Here is a 22,344-nt window from a genome sequence, read left to right on the forward strand (position 1 = left end):
AAATATATTCAATATTATTGTATATTACTCTAAAATAGAAAATAAATCGGAGCTTTTTCTATTATTAGAGACTTTTTTAGTAAAAATATAAAACGTTTCAAATTTTTTTTAGCCAGACCATAAGAGGTTACCTGTACCGAATGCAACTGATTCAGTTGAACCAAGCATTTGCCAAAAAAGCTACCAGAATAAACGGCCAGATATGAAAGCGTAGACAACCTTTGGATATTTATCTATCTAGACAATAACTGTTAGAAACTATTTAGAACAACTGGATCTGGAAACTATTCGTTTCAATCGATGTAGAATGCTCTCTCTGGATCACGCTTTACTTGAGAACAAGGTATCTAATGCTTCGAGAGCATGTATGGGCTTCGAACAGCATGTTCTCTTCCTCTGATAGAAAGCGCACTTGCTCCTTCATTACCGATTATCCTGTGGCCTGATACCCATATATTGGAGACCTTGCCCGATATGACAACCTTCGGACATTTATCCATATATGCAATAATTGTTAGAAACTATTTAGAAACGCTTGGTCTGTAAACTATTCGTTTCAATCGATGTAGAATGCTCTCTCTGGGTTGCGCTTAACTTTAGAATAAGGTATCTGATGCTTTGAGAGCATGTTTGACCCTCGAACATACATGCTCTCTTCCCCTTGCAGAAAGTACTATTTAGAAAAATTGGGTCTGGAAACTACTCGTTTCAAACGATGTAGAATGTTCTCTCTGGATCACGCTTTACTTTAGAACAAGGTATCTAATGCTTCGAGAGCATGCTCTCTTCGTCTGATAGAAATCGCACTTGCTCCTTTATTTCCGATTATACTGTGGCCTGATACCCATATATTAGAGATCTTGCTACTAAAAGAAGTAGCTATATCTACGATTTTGCTATAGTTATCTTAAATAACATTTGTTTAAGTAAAACTAATTAAAAATTCAAGTCACGTGTATATCTATGGGACGGGCACTAACTGTACATCTTACATAATATTTACAATTTAAGACAAGTGTGCACCATTATACATATTTTGCAAGTTTGAAAGGTTTATGACCCTGAAATTTGAATAACTATTGTTAAAACTGAAAGTCTGTAATTTTTAACATCCGCATTCAAAATATTACTTGTTAACACCTTTAAAAAGAAGTCGGGGCCATTCTTTTAACTGTAATCAAAAGTCTTCAATGGACTATTTTTTAAGTTTTCAGTAAAAACCTATTAAGAGAGAGAACATAGAATATCATGTTTAAGTAACAGGGGAAACCGATAAACCATATTTACCTTTTTTATATTACTATAGCGCCCATAAAGTAACTATTACCTAAATTACAAACCACCTGAAACTCTCTTTATTCTAATTTTATATAAAATCCCAACACACAATTATTTTTTTTGTTTAAATAAAAATTATAAAACACATGCAGCAGCGATCGAAGTAGCTGAGTGCCTCGATCGCCGCAACAAACGTAATCGAACGTTCAATCAATTTTGAATTTAAACTCTATTTAAACGTTAAACCAAACGGTTGGTTTGAAAATTATTAAAAAAAACATTTATTATTAAAATAAACACCAAAAAATCGAAAAATGATCGAGGACAAAGATATGATTGAAGTGAATTTAAATTCGAAATTAATGCATTTACAAGATGAAATAAATGATTTGCGTTTACGTGAAGCCTCGCACTGTATAACGAAATCCTATAGTATTAATGATTTAAAGGAACGTGAATTGGCTGAAAGTAAATTGAATAATTATCAGAAATATGCTACAATTGGTGGCATTAAGAAGACTTCTAATAAAATGTTGGATAATCCCAATATCAGTTGTCTGCGTCAAATGTATTGTCCCGATTGTCATCAGCGTCTGGATGCGGAAAGTGTGAGATTTGAGACTTTGTTGTCGTGGTAAGTTGGCCTTTGGATTTAGTAATTATTTTGGGGAGAAACTAACGACTTGGTAACGATTTGAATATATTTTAGTTCAAAACTGTTCCGTTTATTTTGAAATCGTCTTTCCGTCCGTCTGCCTGTTTACCCCTCTTATAGGAGGAAAGTGCGTAACACCGATATATGTTAATATAATGTTCCTAGAGGTCTACGTGAGTTCTTTCTTAAGCCCATGCTTAATTTCGGGGTGACTTAGAGACTACTTTGTGTAGTGCAGGGAACATGCAGGTGAAATATCGATGATGCCATGTCCATGCACAAGCACTCTATACTTCAGGTTGTATCTAAAGGTTTCCTCGACAACAAATTCATCAATACTGGTGAAATGGCCTCTTCTGTTTCGACAACAGTAACTTAGGTTGTACGATCTCCACTATTAAGCCAAGACATCGTATGTCCAAAACTAATCCAAATATATTGAAAGAACATATTCCATTTAACATTATGATGTCCTAGATGAGGACCACGTAATCCATTTATGCATTACATCGGAGTAATCCCAAAACTACTCTCTTGCTAAAATTTTGGGAGCACGTGATCCCCAACATGGTCCCATGTAATGCAGGCTAAGGACCATGTTGTTTGAAAAATAAACATGATCCATGCCTGAATTACATAGGACAACTAAACGGATCATATACTCCAATAATTTTTGCAGGGTATTGCACTAGATCAGATATGAACAGAGTATCCTGATTTTTTTCAGCTTGACTCACTTCTTTAGAGGAGTATAACTTGGTCATAGGGAATCGACAATTTTTATATTTTGTCGGCCTGTACATCTGGGTGTAATTGCAATCCGGAGGAAAAATGTATCCTCGGCCTTTCCTTGGAATTGTTTGACTTGGGGTCGAACCAGAGCACATACATATGTATCTTATCTGATACCACGGGAACCGGTAGCCCACGGGGTTTCGTATTTTGTCTTGTACCGGTTGTTGGAGAGATTTCTTTAGGGTGCACATGTTTTCTGTGGTTTATACGAATTACGTTTTAAATGCGCCTTGCATCAGTATTTTAACCAACATTTCCTTCCCGCGGTTAGGGGTGGTTGAGAACAATTACTATGTATAGCCTGAAGGGATCCAACCAATATACAATAAAAAATGAATCTTGCGAGACATAGACTCCTATAGTACTAGTTGTTCTGGTCAAACTGCTTGTGAAATACCCTCGAGGGTCATTTGATTCCTCCAATTTCTAGTCCCAACAGACTGTTGGTACTGCTAACACATGTTTTCCGCCAAATAGGTCCAAAAATAGGGACGAATTTCACTTCCAGCATTTTTTCTTTTAGTTCTATGCTTTTCGCCTTTCACTAAACTTTATAAAAAATTCCCTATGTATATTTGAAATGTTTGATATTGGAAAATATATAGTTTAAATCGGTCAAACAAAAATAGATTTAATTAAAACTCCCAGAGGCCCTAAACAACAGGGTATAAGAAGTCGGAAGTTATCAAATGTTTATGTATTTGTTATTGATTTGAAATTAACTATAGGCTTAAAATTTTATACAAATATTCTATGTTGATCTGAAATGTTTGATCTTGAAAATGAGTAAAATCGGTGAAACAACTCTATGTTTGGAACCCTGAGGTTTTGATTAAAAAAATCTCTTGTTTCTTATATCCTTAATGAATAATTTCTTTAATTTTCCTATTTTCAGCTGCCTGCCCTTATTCCCCATCAGTCGTGTCTATCAGTGCTGTTTGAAACGTTCCATTGGTCGTAAAGTTATATGCAATAAATGTGGCAGTAATTTAGGCTACTGGAAACGTTCGTAAATAAAATAGGTTAAATTCTTTTATAGGTTAAAATAGCTGTAAATAAAAATTAATTAATAAAATAAGTAAAAAATTTTACACTCTTTCAACTATCACTCGTTTCATACTTTAAAACACTTCAATTGAAAGTGAAGTTTAATAAGCTGTAATTTGACTGTCTCATTAATGTGCAGGCCTCTTTAAGCCAATTTTGACCGTGACTGGTTTTTTGAAGTAGGTGAAGTAGGTTTGAAAGTAAGTAACGTGCTTTGCATTTGGAAGACTCTATGCAGTCTTGTAAAGTGATCACTGAAGAGTTGTGTGACCTTTTAACGGTAAATTTACATACACACTTATTTAATTTGACAAGTGTTTAAAATAAAATATTCAAAATTTTGATTAAGTGTAACTGATTGGGTTTGTATTAAAGTTATTTAATGGTCATTATATGTTTGTTGAAGTACTCCATCAGAAAGTATATATGCTTCACTATTAAATGGCTTTAAGCCAATAGCTGTATGTCTAGTTTTGATGCAGTTTCTTCCGCTTTTTTGAATTAATATTCAAATAATAGTGTTTAGTACGTAAAGTAGGTCACACCAATAGTGACTGCAGTTGAATAAACTTTATTAAATTTTTGGGGGAATATGGGGTTAATGAATTGCAGAATGTAAAACAATGGTTAAATATGAAATTTAGATACATATAATCATACATTCGAATGATCTACAAATCTGATCTACAGTAACAATATTACAGACCCAAATAGTAATATATTCTTCTTACTACAAACAATATGCCGCTATTTTCTATCGTACAGAATGAATTCCCAAAAACTAATTAAATAATCTCTTAAACATCTATGAGGTTAAGAAAAACTCTTAAAAATAGGTTCGCATTAAGAAAATCTCTTAAATAATTATTAGAAAAATAAAAATAAAATAACAACAAACAAAAAAAAAAAAAATCGTCGCCAAAAAAAATTTTATTTATTTATATTGGACTATTCTTCAAGAATTATTCATCAAACATTTAGTTTTCTTGCTAAACGCGTAGTGGCACGCAGTCCATTTGTATCTTTTGTCTTAAGTCATTTCATTTTCTACTTCTACTGATCCCCCAACATCAAAATGCCACAAATTGAGGAAATGATTGATGTTAATTTGGATTCACCCAACACACCCGAAGATCATCACCAGCACTCACCTGCCTTTAAGAAATGCATTACATTCAATAAAAATGTCGATAATATCCAGTATGAAGGACAAGATACCACCGATTTTGTAACTTCACCTCAAAAATTACGTTCCTGGTCAACACTAACCGATAAAGATGATGATAAACCACATTTACGTTATTTTTCTGTGGGTCCCAGTACCCATCAATTACGCTGTCCATTGTGTAAACAGCGGGCCGATGCTGAAACTGTACAGATGAGCGGAATTTTGGGTCAATTAAGTTGTTTGTTGTCGTCGTTTTCTTGGTGAGTATGGAATACAAATTAAGAGTGATGAATAAAAACCGGAATACAAACATGGGGTCTAAAGTCCAAATGCTTATAAAGTTTTTTTCTATAGTCCAGACTATAGACTATTCTATAATCAAGACTATAAACTGTTCAATAAGACTATAGGTTGGTCTAAAGAGAAGATTATAGAAAATTCTATAATCAATATTATAGACTGTTCAATAGTCAAGACTATAGATTGGTCTAAAGAGCAGACTATAGACTGTTCTATAGTTAAGACTATAGACTATTCTATAGTTAAGACTATAGACTTTTCTATAGTCAACACTATAGACTTTTCTACAGTCAAGACTATAGACTTTTCTATAGTCAAGACTATAGACTTTTCTATAGTCAAGACTATAGACTTTTCTATAGTCAAGACTATAGACTGCTCTATAGTCAAGACTATAGACTGCTCTATAGTCAAGACTATAGACTGCTCTATAATCAAGACTATAGACTGCTCTATAGTCAAGACTATAGACTGCTCTATAGTCAAGACTATAGACTGCTCTATAGTCAAGACTATAGACTGCTCTATAGTCAAGACTATAGACTGCTCTATAGTCAAGACTATAGACTGCTCTATAGTCAAGACTATAGACTGCTCTATAGTCAAGACTATAGACTGCTCTATAGTCAAGACTATAGACTGCTCTATAGTCAAGACTATAGACTGCTCTATTGTCAAGACTATAGACTGCTCTATAGTCAAGATTATAGACTGCTCTATAGTCAAGACTATAGACTGCTCTATAGTCAAGACTATATACTCTTCTATAGTCCAGACTATAGACTGTTCTATAGTCCAGACTATAATAGACTGTTCTATAGTCAAGACTATAAACTGCTCTATAGTCAAGACTATAGACTGCTCTATAGTCAAGACTATAGACTGCTCTATAATCAAGACTATAGACTGCTCTATAATCAAGACTATAGACTGCTCTATAGTCAAGACTATAGACTGCTCTATAGTCAAGACTATAGACTGCTCTATAGTCAAGACTATAGACTGCTCTATAGTCAAGACTATAGACTGCTCTATAGTCAAGACTATAGACTGCTCTATAGTCAAGACTATAGACTGCTCTATAGTCAAGACTATAGACTGCTCTATAGTCAAGACTATAGACTGCTCTATAGTCAAGACTATAGACTGCTCTATAGTCAAGACTATAGACTGCTCTATTGTCAAGACTATAGACTGCTCTATAGTCAAGATTATAGACTGCTCTATAGTCAAGACTATAGACTGCTCTATAGTCAAGACTATATACTCTTCTATAGTCCAGACTATAGACTGTTCTATAGTCCAGACTATAATAGACTGTTCTATAGTCAAGACTATAAACTGCTCTATAGTCAAGACTATAAACTGCTCTATAGTCAAGACTATAGACTGTTCTATAATAGACTGTTCTATAGTCAAGACTATAGACTGTTCTATAGTCAAGACTATAGACTGTTCTATAGTCAAGACTATAGACTGTTCTATAGTCAAGACTATAGACTGTTCTATAGTCAAGACTATAGACTGTTCTATAGTCAAGACTATAGACTGTTCTATAGTCAAGACTATAGACTGTTCTATAGTCAAGACTATAGACTGTTCTATTGTCAAGACTATAGACTGTTCTATAGTCAAGACTATAGACTGTTCTATAGTCAAGACTATAGACTGTTCTATAGTCAAGACTATAGACTGTTCTATAGTCAAGACTATAGACTGTTCTATAGTCAAGACTATAGACTGTTCTATAGTCAAGACTATAGACTGTTCTATAGTCAAGACTATAGACTGTTCTATAGTCAAGACTATAGACTGTTCTATAGTCAAGACTATAGACTGTTCTATAGTCAAGACTATAGACTGTTCTATAGTCAAGACTATAGACTGCTCTATAGTTTAGACTATAGACTGTTCTATAGTCAAGACTATAATAGACTGTTCTATAGTCAAGACTATAGACTGTTCTATAATCAAGACTATAATGGACTGTTCTATAGTCAAAACTGAAGACTGTTCTATAGTTTAGACTATAGACTGATTCATAGTCAAGACTCTAGACTGTTCTATAGTCAAGACTATAGACTGTTCTGTAGTCAAGGCTATAGACTGTTCTATAGTCAAGACTATAGACTGTTCTATAGTCAAGACTATAGACTGTTCTATAGTCAAGACTATAGACTGTTCTATAGTCAAGACTATAGACTGTTCTATAGTCAAGACTATAGACTGTTCTATAGTCAAGACTATAGACTGTTCTATAGTCAAGACTATAGACTGTTCTATAGTCAAGACTATAGACTGTTCTGTAGTCAAGACTATAGACTGTTTTATAGTCTAGACTATAGACTGTTCTATAGCCAAGACTATAGACTGTTCTATAGTCAAGACTATAGACTGTTCTATAGTCAAGACTATAGACTGTTCTATAGTCAAGACTATAGACTGTTCTATAGTCAAAACTATAGACTGTTCTATAGTCAATGCTATAGACTGTTCTATAGTCAAGACTACAGACTGTTCTATAGTCAGGACTACAGACTGTTCTATAGTCAAGACTATAGACTGTTCTATAGTCAAGACTATAGACTGTTCTATAGTCAAGACTATAGACTGTTTTATAGTCAAGGCCATAAACTGTTCCATAGTCAATGCCATAGACTGTTCTATAGTCAAGACTATAGACTGTGCTATAGTCTAGACTATAATCTGTTCTATAGTCAAAATTATAGACTGTTCTATAGTCAAGACTATAGCCAAGTCTATAAACTTCTCTATAGTCAAAACTATAGGCTGTTCAAGGTACATAGAGATCAATATGATCAATGATCATTATTATTAATTTATAAATTTGCCCCGGTTTAAAATACTTTGTATTTAAGATTAATATGTATATTTAGTTGTTCTTTTTTAAATTAAATTTTTTTTTTTTTTTTGTTTATTTTTGAAAATTTACATATATGTATTTTCAGTTGTTTTCCCATATTTTCACTCTCGCTGGTATATATGTGTCTGCAGAGTCGTCTAAAGAGCAAGAGATTGTTTTGCAATAATTGTGGAGGTCATTTGGGATTCTATTGGAGACCCACATAATGATGAAGCATAGACAAAAAGAAAATATTTTTAAACAAAAATTTTTTGTATTTCTTAAAAAAAAAATAATAATAAAAATGTAAATAAATTCTGTAAAATAAAAACATACGCACGAAAATTTAAAGAAGAAAAAAAACATGAATATTTTGTATAAAATTTCAAGTTCATAATGAAATAAAAAGCAAAACTCTTAAAAGATTAGCAACAACATTTTGAGACAAATCTTTTGAAATGGCCCGAATCTGAAGTGATCTACTGGCGATTACTATGAGATACAACATGCTGCTCTTAAGAATGAGATGACGACAGAATATAAATAAATTGTGGGTTTGTTGAAAGTGTTTGTGAAGAAAAAGAAAATAAATAAATTTTGTTTTATTTTGAAAATACGTTTTTTTTAGTAAATTGTGTCACAGACAATCAGTCACTACGCACTCGCAATTTCGTTGAGTTTTCATTTTCATTTCACTCTATTTAAACAATGACAAATACTACAGTTCCACATACAGAATCACCAAAAGTATTAGAAAATATACTACCGGTATTGCCAAAAAATGTAGGACATTTACAAAAAGAACCCATCGAAATCGATTGTCCCTCCTGTCACCAGCGTGCTCTTACACGTGTTGATAGGCAAGCAGTCACTGTATTGCAACGTTTTGTTGCAGTCATCAATACCGGTCTTTGTTGGTAAATATAAACTGTAGTTTTTTCCCCACTGTAATCCATTAATTTTACACCTTTTGTTGACACTAGCACTCCCATACGTTGGAATGGACGCCATGACATTAATCACTATTGCAGCAAATGCGGTTGCTTTATCGGCCGTTACATTACTTTGAGCTGGTACAAACGTCAACTATTTCGCATGCAACGTTCCGATGTAGAGGAAGAAGGCAGATGGCAACGTTTTCGTAAAGTCGAAAAAGAACAATTGGACAAGGATAAACAGAAACATTTGAAATTGCTCAAAAAAAACGAGGAGGGTGTTGACGGACAAGAGACTGCAGTCGATAAATAAATATAAAATATTTGTATAAATTTCGATTTTGAGCGCGAACGTATGAGTATTCAAAATATGTTTAGTGTTCAAGTGTATGTATTTCTTCTTAATTTTATTTTCTTCTATATTTAAAAGTGCTTCAAATTATAATCGTTTTGTATAAAAAAATTTAAATTTTCTTGAACTTGTTTGAGAATGTGTTTTATTTATTTTTGTGTGTATGTGTTTTTAATATTGACCAACTGATGCGAATCCATGCCATGACATCATAATGAAAATGGAATTTTAAAATTAGAATAATATGCTTTAATGCTTTAATATAATAAATATACTGAAATAGGGTTGCCACGTCGGCTGACATATTCAATTATAACCAATTTTTAATCATTTTCATACCAGAGTGAAAAGCAAAATCTGTAATAAGCGTTAATATTTCCGCTTTCGATCAACTTTTTGTCAATGAACTGTCTTATTCAGTTCTGGTTCGGTTCTAGTTCAGTTCTAGTTCAGTTCTAGTTCAGTACTAGTTCAGTTCAAGTTCAGTTCTAGTCCATTTCTAGTTCAGTTCTAGTTTAGTTCTAGTTTAGTTCTAGTTTAGTTCTAGTTTAGTTCTAGTTCAGTTCTAGTTCAGTTCTAGTTCAGTTCTAGTTCAGTTCTAGTTCAGTTCTAGTTCAGTTCTAGTTCAGTTCTAGTTCAGTTCTAGTTCAGTTCTAGTTCAGTTCTAGTTCAGAACTAGTTCAATTCTAGTTCAGTTCTTGTTCAGTTCTTGTTCAGTTCTAGTTCAGTTCTAGTTCAGTTCTTAGTTTAGTTTCTAGTTCAGATCTAGTTCAGTTCTAGTTCAGTTCTAGTTCAGTTCTAGTTCAGTTCTAGTTCAGTTCTAGTTTAGTTCTAGTTCAGTTCTAGTTCAGATCTAGTTCAGTTCTAGTTCAGTTAGTTCAGTTCTAGTTCAGTTCTAGTTCAGTTCCAGTTCAGTTCTAGTTCAGTTCTAGTTCAGTTCTAGTTCAGTTCTAGTTCAGTTCTAGTTCAGTTCTAGTTCAGTTCTAGTTCAGTTCTAGTTCAGTTCTAGGTTCAGTTCTAGTTCAGTTCTAGTTCAGTTCTAGTTCAGTTCTAGTTCAGTTCTAGTTCAGTTCTAGTTCAGTTCTAGTTCAGTTCTAGTTCAGTTCTAGTTCAGTTTCTAGTTCAGTTCTAGTTCAGTTCTAGTTCCTAGTTCAGTTCTAGTTCAGTTCTAGTTCAGTTCTAGTTCAGTTCTAGTTCAGTTCTAGTTCAGTTCTAGTTCAGTTCTAGTTCAGTTCTAGTTCAGTTCTAGTTCAGTTCTAGTTCAGTTCTAGTTCAGTTCTAGTTCAGTTCTAGTTCAGTTCTAGTTCAGTTCTAGTTCAGTTCTAGTTCAGTTCTAGTTCAGTTCTAGTTCAGTTCTAGTTCAGTTCTAGTTCAGTTCTAGTTCAGTTCTATTTCAGTTCTAGTTCAGTTCTAGTTCAGTTCTAGTTCAGTTCTAGTTCAGTTCAGTTCTAGTTTAGTTCTAGTTCAGAACTAGTTCAATTCTAGTTCAGTTCTTGTTCAGTTCTAGTTCAGTTCTAGTTCAGTTCTAGTTTAGTTGTAGTTCAGATCTAGTTCAGTTCTAGTTCAGTTCTAGTTCAGTTCTAGTTCAGTTCTAGTTCAGTTCTAGTTCAGTTCTAGTTCAGTTCTTGTTCAGTTCTTGTTCAGTTCTAGTTCAGTTCTAGTTCAGTTCTAGTTCAGTTCTAGTTCAGTTCTAGTTCAATTCTAGTTCAGTTCCAGTTCAGTTCTAGTTCAATTCTAGTTCAGTTCTAGTTCAGTTCTAGTTCAGTTCTAGTTCAGTTCTAGTTCAGTTCTAGTTCAGTTCTAGTTCAGTTCTAGTTCTGTCCTAGTTCAGTTCTCGTTCAGTTCTAGTTTAGTTCTAGTTTAGTTCTAGTTAAGTTCTAGTATGAAAACCCTATTCCATAGATTTTTATTTATACTCAAATATTTGTGGCAATCCTATCAAATAATGCGTTAATACTTCCCACAGTAATCATCATTATTTTCATCACACATTTAGCTCTTAGCATAAAATCGCTCTTTTTAAAAAAATCTTCAATATCTTATTTCTCTGTGAAACAACTTAATTACTCTTTTAATTAAGAACACTAAATTCTCTTTAATTTGATATTTTTGAATTTTCTATGAATTTTAATTCAAATCAATTACTGCCACACATGATTGAACCACCAGTGAGCAGCTGTAGTTAGTACCCTTTAACTACTGCATCAGTATGGAACAAGTGGAGTCTTCTGTACGAGATAAAATCAAAATCAAATTAGTACCTGCACAAACGGCCGAAGAACGTAAACGTAATATTATAGCCAATGTCGTCTTGGTGGAAGATGTTGCCAACGGAGATGGAACTGGACTGATGCCGTATATTGATGAAGTGGTGACAGCCACTAATGTTAATCAATTGCAAAACACACAAGGAAAGACTGAAAAACCCCGTCTGCGTTATTATGCTGTCGGTCCATCAACATATCGCATTAAGTGCCCCCTGTGTCGTCAGCGTGCGGATGCGGCAGTTGTGCGTGCAGCTGGCTATAAAGATGCCACTTGTTGTTTATCGATGTTGTCGTGGTAAGTGTAAACATTTCTGGAATGTAAATTGTTGCAATTTTATTTTATGAATGAAATTGTTTATTTCTGTTTTTAGTGTCTTTCCTTTATTTTGGATTTGTTGCATTTGCACTTGGTGTGGCTGCAATCGAGAATGGACTACAAAGGGCCTGTACTGTAGTCAGTGTGGTGGCAAATTGGGCATACAGAGAAAACCTAAATAGTTGTAATAAAAATGATTATTTTTAGATTTTAGTGGGAAAATAATTCAAAGAAAATTATGCTGAAAGTGTTTGTCTGACAAAAGAAAAATAAGTATTAAAATTAAATAAAAACGATTCTATAGAATGCAATTGTTTAATGTGAAAATGTTGTGGCATTTAAATTTTTGTTGAAATTAGAACACATTTTAAATAAAATTTACATATATAAACATTTTTCCTAAATGTAAATTTAAGAAACAAATAATAATATTTTAATGCTAATACATATGTATGTATATAAAGCTGGGACTATATACCATAGAGTAAAGGCTAGTTAGTCGGGTCTATAGATCATAGACTCTATTTGGGACTATAGAAACTATAGATTATGGTCGAGACTTTTGACTGTAGTTGGAACTATAGACTATATTCGAGATTAATGACTATTGTCGGGACTATAGTTATTGTAAAGGTTCAGCTTTAGTTTTAGTTCTAGTTCAGTTCTAGTTCAGTTCTAGTTCAGTTCTAGTTCAGTTCTAGTTCAGTTCTAGTTCAGTTCTAGTTCAGTTCTAGTTCAGTTCTAGTTCAGTTCTAGTTCAGTTCTAGTTCAGTTCTAGTTCAGTTCTAGTTCAGTTCTAGTTCAGTTCTAGTTCAGTTCTAGTTCAGTTCTAGTTCAGTTCTAGTTCAGTTCTAGTTCAGTTCTAGTTCAGTTCTAGTTCAGTTCTAGTTCAGTTCTAGTTCAGTTCTAGTTCAGTTCTAGTTCAGTTCTAGTTCAGTTCTAGTTCAGTTCTAGTTCAGTTCTAGTTCAGTTCTAGTTCAGTTCTAGTTCAGTTCTAGTTCAGTTCTAGTTCAGTTCTAGTTCAGTTCCAGTTCAGTTCCAGTTCAGTTCTAGTTCAGTTCTAGTTAGTTCAGTTCTAGTTCAGTTCTAGTTCAGTTCTAGTTCAGTTCTAGTTCAGTTCTAGTTCAGTTCTAGTTCAGTTCTAGTTCAGTTCTAGTTCAGTTCTAGTTCAGTTCTAGTTCAGTTCTAGTTCAGTTCTAGTTCAGTTCTAGTTCAGTTCTAGTTCAGTTCTAGTTCAGTTCTAGTTCAGTTCTAGTTCAGTTCTAGTTCAGTTCTAGTTCAGTTCTAGTTCAGTTCTAGTTCAGTTCTAGTTCAGTTCTAGTTCAGTTCTGTTCAGTTAGTTCAGTTCTAGTTCAGTTCTAGTTCAGTTCTAGTTCAGTTCTAGTTCAGTTCTAGTTCAGTTCTAGTTCAGTTCTAGTTCAGTTCTAGTTCAGTTCTAGTTCAGTTCTAGTTCAGTTCTAGTTCAGTTCTAGTTCAGTTCTAGTTCAGTTCTAGTCAGTTCTAGTTCAGTTCTAGTTCAGTTCTAGTTCAGTTCTAGTCAGTTCTAGTTCAGTTCTAGTTCAGTTCTAGTTCAGTTCTAGTTCAGTTCTAGTTCGTTCTAGTTCAGTTCTAGTTCAGTTCTAGTTCAGTTCTAGTTCAGTTCTAGTTCAGTTCTAGTTCAGTTCTAGTTCAGTCTAGTTCAGTTCTAGTTCAGTTCTAGTAGTTCTAGTTCAGTTTCTAGTTCAGTTCTAGTTCGTTCTAGTTCAGTTCTAGTTCAGTTTCTAGTTCGGTTTTAGTTCAGTTCTAGTCAGTTCTAGTTTCAGTTCTAGTTTCAGTTCTAGTTCAGTTCTACTTCAGTTCTAGTTCAGTTCTAGTTCAGTTCTAGTTCAGTTCTACTTCAGTTCTAGTTCAGTTCTAGTTCAGTTCTAGTTCAGTTCTAGTTCAGTTCTAGTCAGTTCTAGTTCAGTTCTAGTTCAGTTCTAGTTCAGTCTAGTTCAGTTCTAGTTCAGTTCTAGTTCAGTTCTAGTTCAGTTCTAGTTCAGTTCTAGTTTCAGTTCTGTTCTAGTTCAGTTCTAGTTCAGTTCTAGTTCAGTTCTAGTTCAGTTCTAGTTCAGTTCATTTCTGGTACAGTTTTGATCAATTGAATCGATTCTTAATAACATTTTCTTTTAGAAATATTCACTTGTATATCCGCGTGGAAATTCGTTAGTTTTTTGTCAGAAATAACAAATTTTAAAATCTTGTTGAAGAACAAATTTATTACCAATTTTCAATACATAAAATAATAAAAAACAATTAAAATACATTTATTTTCACACAATATTTAACTACAACTGAGGACGTCTATAGGAACCCAAATATTCGCCACAGTGTGAACAATAGTGGCGTCGTAAAGAGCAGCGGAAAAAGGAACGTTTCATAGTTGTTTTACTATATTGTTTACAAAATGGACAAGAAACCTCATGGGGTTGAGGGCCTACAGCAAAATACACAGGTGGTGGTAAAGTTTCGTTTTGCATGATGAGAACAGTGGAAAAACCAGACAATGATGCTAACCTTGAAGAAAAATTAAAAAATAATGGAATTTTATTAATTAGTTCATAAATTTAATTGCTAAAAAGATTAAAATATTTTTTTTTTTAAAATTACGCAGAAATATTATTACTCACTTTTATTTCAATTAAATCTATAAGATATAGATTGAAGCGCTTAGAGATGAATGGTTAAACGTTTGGGAAAATACTGAGTGGGAATAAGATTTTACAAACAAATAAACAAATATTTGTTTTACGTGAAAATAAAAGAGAAAAATTTAAGAGAATTTTTTGGAGGGAGATTTATTTTTTTATTTAGATTGTTTTTGTTGTAAAGCATACTTAAATGTATACATATTTTTAAATATATTATTTATTTTATTTATGTTTTATATACATTTTTTTATATTGTATATATTAAAAATAAAAACAATTTAAAATGTTATTTTGTTTGAAAACACTTGATGTTATTTTGTTGTGTGTGCGATCATTTATAGATCAATCTAAACATTTCTTTAGCACAGTAAATGCCACCATATATAAGCTAATTATAAGCAGATGAACCGAAGAAAAAAAATTAAATAAATTTTATAGATACATTTTAAACCAAAACTGTATGAACACTATATAGTTTTCAACGCCCGCATTAGCATCATCTGTTTCATGTATTCTATCACTGCTTACGCATTTTGACTTTGTTTAGGGGAGGAATTCGCATGGCTCGCCCAAAATAGCAGCCACAATTTTTGCAATAATGATTACGATCACTGGATTTACAGGGCAGGTTATAGTCCAAACAGCAACAACAACACAAGGTTCTAGTTATTAAAATATAATTAAAAATTTTAAATCATTTTAAAACTGTTTTCGATTTATATAGTTTCTTACACAAACAAACATCCGAGAAAGCGATTAATTTCTGTGGCCCACCATTTCAATTCATCGACTACTTCACTCATTTCCTCTATGCCACAACTGGGACATTTAATTAAAGCCGGTTCTTGGGTTAAATTCAAAAAGGTGCCCACTAGAGGTGTGGCAAAATTATTGTAAATTTCTTGTTCCCTTTGAGCGCGCAACATTTTTTCTCCTGCCTTTTGTGCTTTTTTGTCAATGACCACCTCAACATTGGCTGGCTTCTGTTCGTTAATTGTAGCCATTGTGTACTTTTTTTCTTTTCTTAAAAATTACTTTTAATTTGATCGATTTTCAATTGAAATTCACTTTTAACGTGAAATTGTCACGTCTATTACTTTCGTTCTTCTTTGTTTCAAGAATTTTCTTTTCGTTTTTTCTTTTGCACGATGATATTTTCGTTTATAAATTTAAATGCTTCTATACAAATAGCAAAAATATACTAAAATTCATTTAAACATTTTAGATTCAGAAATCTTTTAAGTTTTTTTTTTTTTGCATTTTTTTTATGTTTGAGATCCAATAGGAAGAGCAACGATCATTTTCTGTTCTCTTGTAAAACCTTTGTTATTAAGAGAGTTCAAAAAAAGAGAGAGTTTTGCTTATTTATGAGATCAAGGGAGATTTTTTTGTTGACTTTCTAACAGACTATAGTCAGGACTAGAATTTTGGACTGAAGGCTATAGCCAAGATTATTGATTATAGTCGAGACTGTAGGCTAAGTTTGGACTATAGACTATAGTTATACTAGTTCAGTTCTATTCAGTTCTAGTTTAATTCTAGTTCAGTTTCTAGTTAAGTTCTAGTTCAGTTCTAGATCAGTTCTAGTTCAGTTCTAGTTCAGTTCTAGTTCAGTTCTAGTTCAGTTCTGTTTAGTTCTAGTTCAGTTCTAGTTCAGTTCTAGTTCAGTTTCTAGTTCAGTTCTAGTTCAATTCTAGTTTCAGTTCTAGTTTCAGTTCTAGTTCAGTTGTAGTTCAGTTCTAGTTCAGTTTCTAGTTCAGTTTCTAGTTCTAGTTCAGTTCAAGTTCAGTTCTAGTTCAGTTCTAGTTCAGTTCTAGTTCAGTTCTAGTTCAGTTCTCAGTTCTAGTTCAGTTCTAGTTCAGTTCTAGTTCAGTTCTAGTTCAGTTCTAGTTTCAGTTCTAGTTCAGTTCTAGGTTCAGTTCTAGTTCAGTCTAGTTTTCAGTTCTAGTTCAGTTCTAGTTCAGTTCTAGTTCAGTTTCTAGTTCAGTTCTAGTTCAGTTCTAGTTCAGTTCTAGTTCAGTTCTAGTTCAGTTCTAGTTCTAGTTCAGTTCAGTTCAGTTCTAGTTCAGTTCTAGTTCAGTTCTAGTTCAGTTCTAGTTCAGTTCTAGTTCAGTTCTAGTTCAGTTCTAGTTCAGTTTCTAGTTCAGTTCTAGTCAGTTCTAGTTCAGTTCTAGTTCAGTTCTAGTTCAGTTCTAGTTCAGTTCTAGTTCAGTTCTAGTTCAGTTTCTAGTTCAGTTCTAGTTCAGTTCTAGTTCAGTTCTAGTTCAGTTCTAGTTCAGTTCTAGTTCAGTTCTAGTTCAGTTCTAGTTCAGTTCTAGTTCAGTTCTAGTTCAGTTCTAGTTCAGTTCTAGTTCAGTTCTAGTTCAGTTCTAGTTCAGTTCTAGTTCAGTTCTAGTTTCAGTTCTTCTAGTTCAGTTCTAGTTCAGTTCTAGTTCAGTTCTAGTTCAGTTCTAGTTCAGTTCTAGTTCAGTTCTAGTTCAGTTCTAGTTCAGTTCTAGTTCAGTTCTAGTTCAGTTCTAGTTCAGTTCTAGTTCAGTTCTAGTTCAGTTCTAGTTCAGTTCTAGTTCAGTTCTAGTTCAGTTCTAGTTCAGTTCTAGTTCAGTTCTAGTTCAGTTCTAGTTCAGTTCTAGTTCAGTTCTAGTTCAGTTCTAGTTCAGTTCTAGTTCAGTTCTAGTTCAGTTCTAGTTCAGTTCTAGTTCAGTTCTAGTTCAGTTCTAGTTCAGTTCTAGTTCAGTTCTAGTTCAGTTCTAGTTCAGTTCTAGTTCAGTTCTAGTTCAGTTCTAGTTCAGTTCTAGTTCAGTTCTAGTTCAGTTCTAGTTCAGTTCTAGTTCAGTTCTAGTTCAGTTCTAGTTCAGTTCTAGTTCAGTTCTAGTTCAGTTCTAGTTCAGTTCTAGTTCAGTTCTAGTTCTAGTTCAGTTCTAGTTCAGTTTAGTTCAGTTCTAGTTCAGTTCTAGTTCAGTTCTAGTTCAGTTCTAGTTCAGTTCTAGTTCAGTTCTAGTTCAGTTCTAGTTCAGTTCTAGTTCAGTTCTAGTTCAGTTCTAGTTCAGTTCTAGTTCAGTTCTAGTTCAGTTCTAGTTCAGTTCTAGTTCAGTTCTAGTTCAGTTCTAGTTCAGTTCTAGTTCAGTTCTAGTTCAGTTCTAGTTCAGTTCTAGTTCAGTTCTAGTTCAGTTCTAGTTCAGTTCTAGTTCAGTTCTAGTTCAGTTCTAGTTCAGTTCTAGTTCAGTTCTAGTTCAGTTCTAGTTCAGTAGGGTGATCGACTCGATTTTTCAACCGGTTTTAAAACCGGTTTTTTCTGCTTTACCAGTGTCGGTTTTTTCTTAATGTTGATTTTTCGAATATCGAATAACCCGGTTTTTTTCCGGTTTCGAATACTTTCATTTGCTTTGTATTCAAAGATTATTTAAATATAATTTTTAAGTAAATAATAATACAGCCAGTCTAAATTTTAAAAATATTCGAGTCGAGGAACTAGCGTATATTTTTCTACAGCTCCTTTGGTTAAACTTTTTTGATTTTCCTAATTAATCAAAAAAATTTTTTGTAAAATTGATAACTGTTTGATAAAATTTTATCAATCTTAAGATTATATTCCAATAATTAATTTACGGCTGAAATTTTATGGAAGTGTTGGAATGCCTATGCAAATTTCCTAAACAGGGCTTTTAAAATAAGCTAAGATTACATAGTACCTTATGTTTAACAGAAGTGTCCCACTTTTTTCCTAATTTTTTTATATTAATGAAATAATGTAAATCAGACGACTAGATCTAAAGATATACCCCTTATTCACAAACAACATTTTTATTTTATAAAAGGTTTATAAAACATAATTTCCATATAAAATCTTATTTATAAAATAAAAATTTTGTTTGTGAATAAGGGGGATAATCTTTTAAACTGTTAAAAATCATTTCGGGTCATGTTTTATTAATCAAATTTAAACATTAAGTTTTTCAAATAAAAATATATTTTTATATTATAATGAAAAACCGGTTAACCGGTTTTTTTCTGAATTTGAAAATATCAACCGGTTTTTTTTTAAATGTCATCTATTCGAACTATTCGACAACCGGTTTTTGGAAATGTCGAATAATCGATCACCCTATAGTTCAGTTCTAGTTCAGTTCTAGTTCAGTTCTAGTTCAGTTCTAGTTCAGTTCTAGTTCAGTTCTAGTTCAGTTCTAGTTCAGTTCTAGTTCAGTTCTAGTTCAGTTCCAGTTCAGTTCTAGTTCAGTTCTAGTTCAGTTCTAGTTCAGTTCTAGTTCAGTTCTAGTTCAGTTCTAGTTCAGTTCTAGTTCAGTTCTAGTTCAGTTCTAGTTCAGTTCTAGTTCAGTTCTAGTTCAGTTCTAGTTCAGTTCTAGTTCAGTTCTAGTTCAGTTCTAGTTCAGTTCTAGTTCAGTTCTAGTTCAGTTCTAGTTCAGTTCTAGTTCAGTTCTAGTTCAGTTCTAGTTCAGTTCTAGTTCAGTTTCTAGTTCAGTTCTAGTTAGTTCTAGTTCAGTTCTAGTTCAGTTCTAGTTCAGTTCTAGTTCAGTTCTAGTTCAGTTCTAGTTCAGTTCTAGTTCAGTTCTAGTTCAGTTCTAGTTCAGTTCTAGTTCAGTTCTAGTTCAGTTCTAGTCAGTTCTAGTCTAGTTCAGTTCTAGTCGTAGTTCTGGTTCCATTCTAGTTCAGTTCTAGTTCAGTTCTAGTTCAGTTCTAGTTCTAGTTCAGTTCTAGTTCTGGTTCCATTCTAGTTCCGTTCTAGTTCAGTTCTAGTTCAGTTTTACTTCAGTTCTAGTTTAGTTCTAATTCTGTTTTTGTGCAGTTGTAGTATAGTTCTTGTTCTGTTTTTTCAACTTACCATCATTATTGCAAATCTTTTTCTAAACGATCACAACTGACAAGTGTTTTAAATAATGTCTATCTAAAATCCAATTATTTTTAAAGAAAATTATAATAAATTTAATAATAGGCAAATGATTGCCCTCAAAAATGTGTAACAAACTGTCTAGAGTATTTACTATACAATAACTGTTCAAATTATTTCATTAAAAAATAAGACATTTCCATCTTTAAAGATAGACAAATAAGCTAATTATATATTTTTTCGAAACATCTTTGATTTATAATGTTGCCATCCAAAAACTACTTGTACTGACATGCGAAAAATAAACAAACATTCAATTATGAGTTCGAACAGATCTTATAAATTCCAGATGAAATTTATATAAAACAGAAAAAAATTGGTCATGTAGTAATTAAAACAGATCTCTACAGAAAAAACTGATAGAAACAATTTCGAGCTTAAACTAAATCAATAAATAGGATTTGATCAATAACTCTGGAATATGTAATGGTTTAAGAGATATTAAGCAAAATATTTGAAAATAAAACTACAGCTAGCTCTTTCAAATTTGTTGTGTTTAAGTTTGTTGTAAAAACTCTAGCAGATTTTATATACCGCCTGCTTCTACTGAAGAGTACACTTTCTTTGAATAAATGGATTCCAACTGAACGAGTGAAAAAAGCACACATTGAGAAAAACGTTTACGAAATACGGGGAAAATGAAATAAAAAAAAATTCATTAACAAATGGGGGTGAGGTCATTTTCAGTGCAAATTACGCACAATAAAAAATATTTTTATACAAACCATAGTGAACTCTCCACTCATGAACAATTAAGTAATTGTTAGAGAAAAATTCGATTCGAATTATAAGTAAATGATGCTAGACTTCGGAGATGGGCAATATTTAGGTTAACTGGAAGGAATGTTATATTTGGCTAGATCGAATCGTATATATCCACTATCAAAATATGTATAAAGGTAATTTATAAATGCGGTGGACTCATGCAGAAATAAGACTCATGAAATGAGCTTAAATATATGGGGGTTGTGTTAATTATAAAAATATTCTATTGATTACGAAACCATATTCTGAATGCAGGCTTTTTTGATAGGGTCAAATATTACTTGATATCTGATATATTTAACGATATAAATTCTGGGTGCTTAAAACGAATCAAAACGATAGAAAATATTTCAGTTCTAGTTCAGTTTTAATTCAGTTCTAGTGCAGTTCTAGTTCAGTTCTAGTTCAGTTCTAGTTCAGTTCTAGTTCAGTTCTAATTCAGTTCTAGTTCAGTTCTAGTTCAGTTCTAGTTCAGTTCTAGTTCAGTTCTAGTTCAGTTCTAGTTCAGTTCTAGTTCAGTTCTAGTTCAGTTCTAGTTCAGTTTTAATTCAGTTCTAGTTCAGTTTTAATTCAGTTTTAATTCAGTTCTAGTTCAGTTCTAGTTCAGTTCTAGTTCAGTTCTAGTTCAGTTCTAGTTCAGTTCTAGTTCAGTTCTAGTTCAGTTTTAATTCAGTTCTAGTTCAGTTTTAATTCAGTTTTAATTCAGTTCTAGTTCAGTTCTAGTTCAGTTCTAGTTCAGTTCTAGTTCAGTTCTAGTTCAGTTCTAGTTCAGTTCTAGTTCAGTTCTAGTTCAGTTCTAATTCAGTTCTAGTTCAGTTCTAGTTCAGTTCTAGTTCAGTTCTAGTTCAGTTCTAGTTCAGTTCTAGTTCAGTTCTAGTTCAGTTCTAGTTCAGTTCTAGTTCAGTTCTTGTTCAGTTCTAGTTCAGTTCTAGTTCAGTTCTAGTTCAGTTCTAGTTCAGTTCTAGTTCAGTTCTAGTTCAGTTCTAGTTCAGTTCTAGTTCAGTTCTAGTTCAGTTCTAGTTCAGTTCTAGTTCAGTTCTAGTTCAGTTCTAGTTCAGTTCTAGTTCAGTTCTAGTTCAGTTCTAGTTCAGTTCTAGTTCAGTTCTAGTTCAGTTCTAGTTCAGTTCTAGTTCAGTTCTAGTTCAGTTCTAGTTAAGTTCTAGCTTAGTTCTAGTTCAGTTCTAGTTCTGTTCTAGTTCAGTTCTAGTAAAATATATAGGAACAGTATGTCGCCAAAACATGTAAACATATTTTCCGATATCCAGAAGGCAATAACTTCGAATGATATCCGATGATCAAGTTAAGTCTATGAACGTATTGGTCTGTAAGAGTGCAATAATCGATTACTCTCCCAGTGGTATGTTCTAAATCATATGATCACTAGACCTCTCCTACATAATCGGCGATGAAAAATCTAATACACTTTCTATAAGCGAAATACACTCTGCCACGTAGAATAATAATACTTCGAGTGGGACCATAATTGGGTGTAAACTATTTTATAAAGTTATTGACACCTAACTCAAATCCCCAGAAAGATATTCTTAATAATCTATAATCTTATAAAATTCAGGTTTTGTAACTATTCCAAGAGTTAAATTTCAGAATTTTTAAAATATATAAATCGCGATCGGTCCCTAGCTAACCCCAGCATTTTTCGGATATATGTAACTTAATACATATTGTAGGGTTAACTGCAAACTGGAGAAGGGTTCATATTTTCTGGAGGTGATTTTTCATAACAAATCAGATTGCCCCAAAGTTAGCACACCAGTTATCCAAATATTTTTGTTACTATTCTTAAATTAATATAAAACATTGTATCTTAACTGGTACTACGAATATTATATTTATAAAAAATATAAACAAACAAAATTTAAAGAGCATATTTAAATTTTTTTAAAAACATTTGATTTTTAAGAGCATGAAAACTATTCAATCTCTCTACTCATTAGATCTAAAAATTATTCTCCATCTAAGAGATTGATTTAGTAAAATCTAAAAACATTGAAATTAATTATTTAGTTTCGT

At 32.7% G+C, this 22,344-nt stretch overlaps 6 protein-coding genes across 6 annotated transcripts; 4 read left to right on the forward strand and 2 right to left on the reverse strand.

The window, feature by feature from the left end:
- The first annotated feature begins 1,446 nt into the window (after positions 1-1,446).
- Positions 1,447-3,830, forward strand: LOC119614383. Its single transcript, XM_037970515.1, has 2 exons — positions 1,447-1,912; positions 3,624-3,830. The coding sequence occupies exons 1-2, from the start codon at positions 1,593-1,595 to the stop codon at positions 3,739-3,741; spliced, it is 438 nt and encodes a 145-aa protein (XP_037826443.1). The 5' UTR covers positions 1,447-1,592; the 3' UTR covers positions 3,742-3,830.
- A 922-nt stretch (positions 3,831-4,752) lies between these two features.
- Positions 4,753-8,407, forward strand: LOC119614389. Its single transcript, XM_037970522.1, has 2 exons — positions 4,753-5,203; positions 8,213-8,407. The coding sequence occupies exons 1-2, from the start codon at positions 4,851-4,853 to the stop codon at positions 8,331-8,333; spliced, it is 474 nt and encodes a 157-aa protein (XP_037826450.1). The 5' UTR covers positions 4,753-4,850; the 3' UTR covers positions 8,334-8,407.
- LOC119614388 lies at positions 8,373-9,505 on the forward strand. The gene is made up of 3 exons (XM_037970521.1): positions 8,373-8,656; positions 8,735-9,023; positions 9,090-9,505. The coding sequence occupies exons 2-3, from the start codon at positions 8,815-8,817 to the stop codon at positions 9,352-9,354; spliced, it is 474 nt and encodes a 157-aa protein (XP_037826449.1). The 5' UTR covers positions 8,373-8,656; positions 8,735-8,814; the 3' UTR covers positions 9,355-9,505.
- A 2,028-nt stretch (positions 9,506-11,533) lies between these two features.
- LOC119614382 lies at positions 11,534-12,303 on the forward strand. The gene is made up of 2 exons (XM_037970514.1): positions 11,534-11,955; positions 12,032-12,303. The coding sequence occupies exons 1-2, from the start codon at positions 11,603-11,605 to the stop codon at positions 12,156-12,158; spliced, it is 480 nt and encodes a 159-aa protein (XP_037826442.1). The 5' UTR covers positions 11,534-11,602; the 3' UTR covers positions 12,159-12,303.
- A 1,890-nt stretch (positions 12,304-14,193) lies between these two features.
- On the reverse strand, positions 14,194-14,508 carry LOC119614385. Its single transcript, XM_037970517.1, has one exon. The coding sequence runs from the start codon at positions 14,472-14,474 to the stop codon at positions 14,283-14,285; it is 192 nt and encodes a 63-aa protein (XP_037826445.1). The 5' UTR covers positions 14,475-14,508; the 3' UTR covers positions 14,194-14,282.
- A 339-nt stretch (positions 14,509-14,847) lies between these two features.
- LOC119614390 lies at positions 14,848-15,828 on the reverse strand. Its single transcript, XM_037970523.1, has 2 exons — positions 15,378-15,828; positions 14,848-15,307 (listed from the first exon to the last, which is right to left on the reverse strand). Exons 1-2 carry the CDS (start codon positions 15,647-15,649, stop codon positions 15,163-15,165), a joined length of 417 nt encoding a protein of 138 aa, XP_037826451.1. The 5' UTR covers positions 15,650-15,828; the 3' UTR covers positions 14,848-15,162.
- Positions 15,829-22,344: the final 6,516 nt, after the last annotated feature.

This window comes from Lucilia sericata, unplaced genomic scaffold (genome assembly GCF_015586225.1).
Source record: "Lucilia sericata isolate MDLA Ls3-8-SP2 unplaced genomic scaffold, ASM1558622v1 Contig002841F_arrow, whole genome shotgun sequence".
In the NCBI taxonomy this organism is placed as follows: Eukaryota; Metazoa; Arthropoda; class Insecta; order Diptera; family Calliphoridae; genus Lucilia; species Lucilia sericata.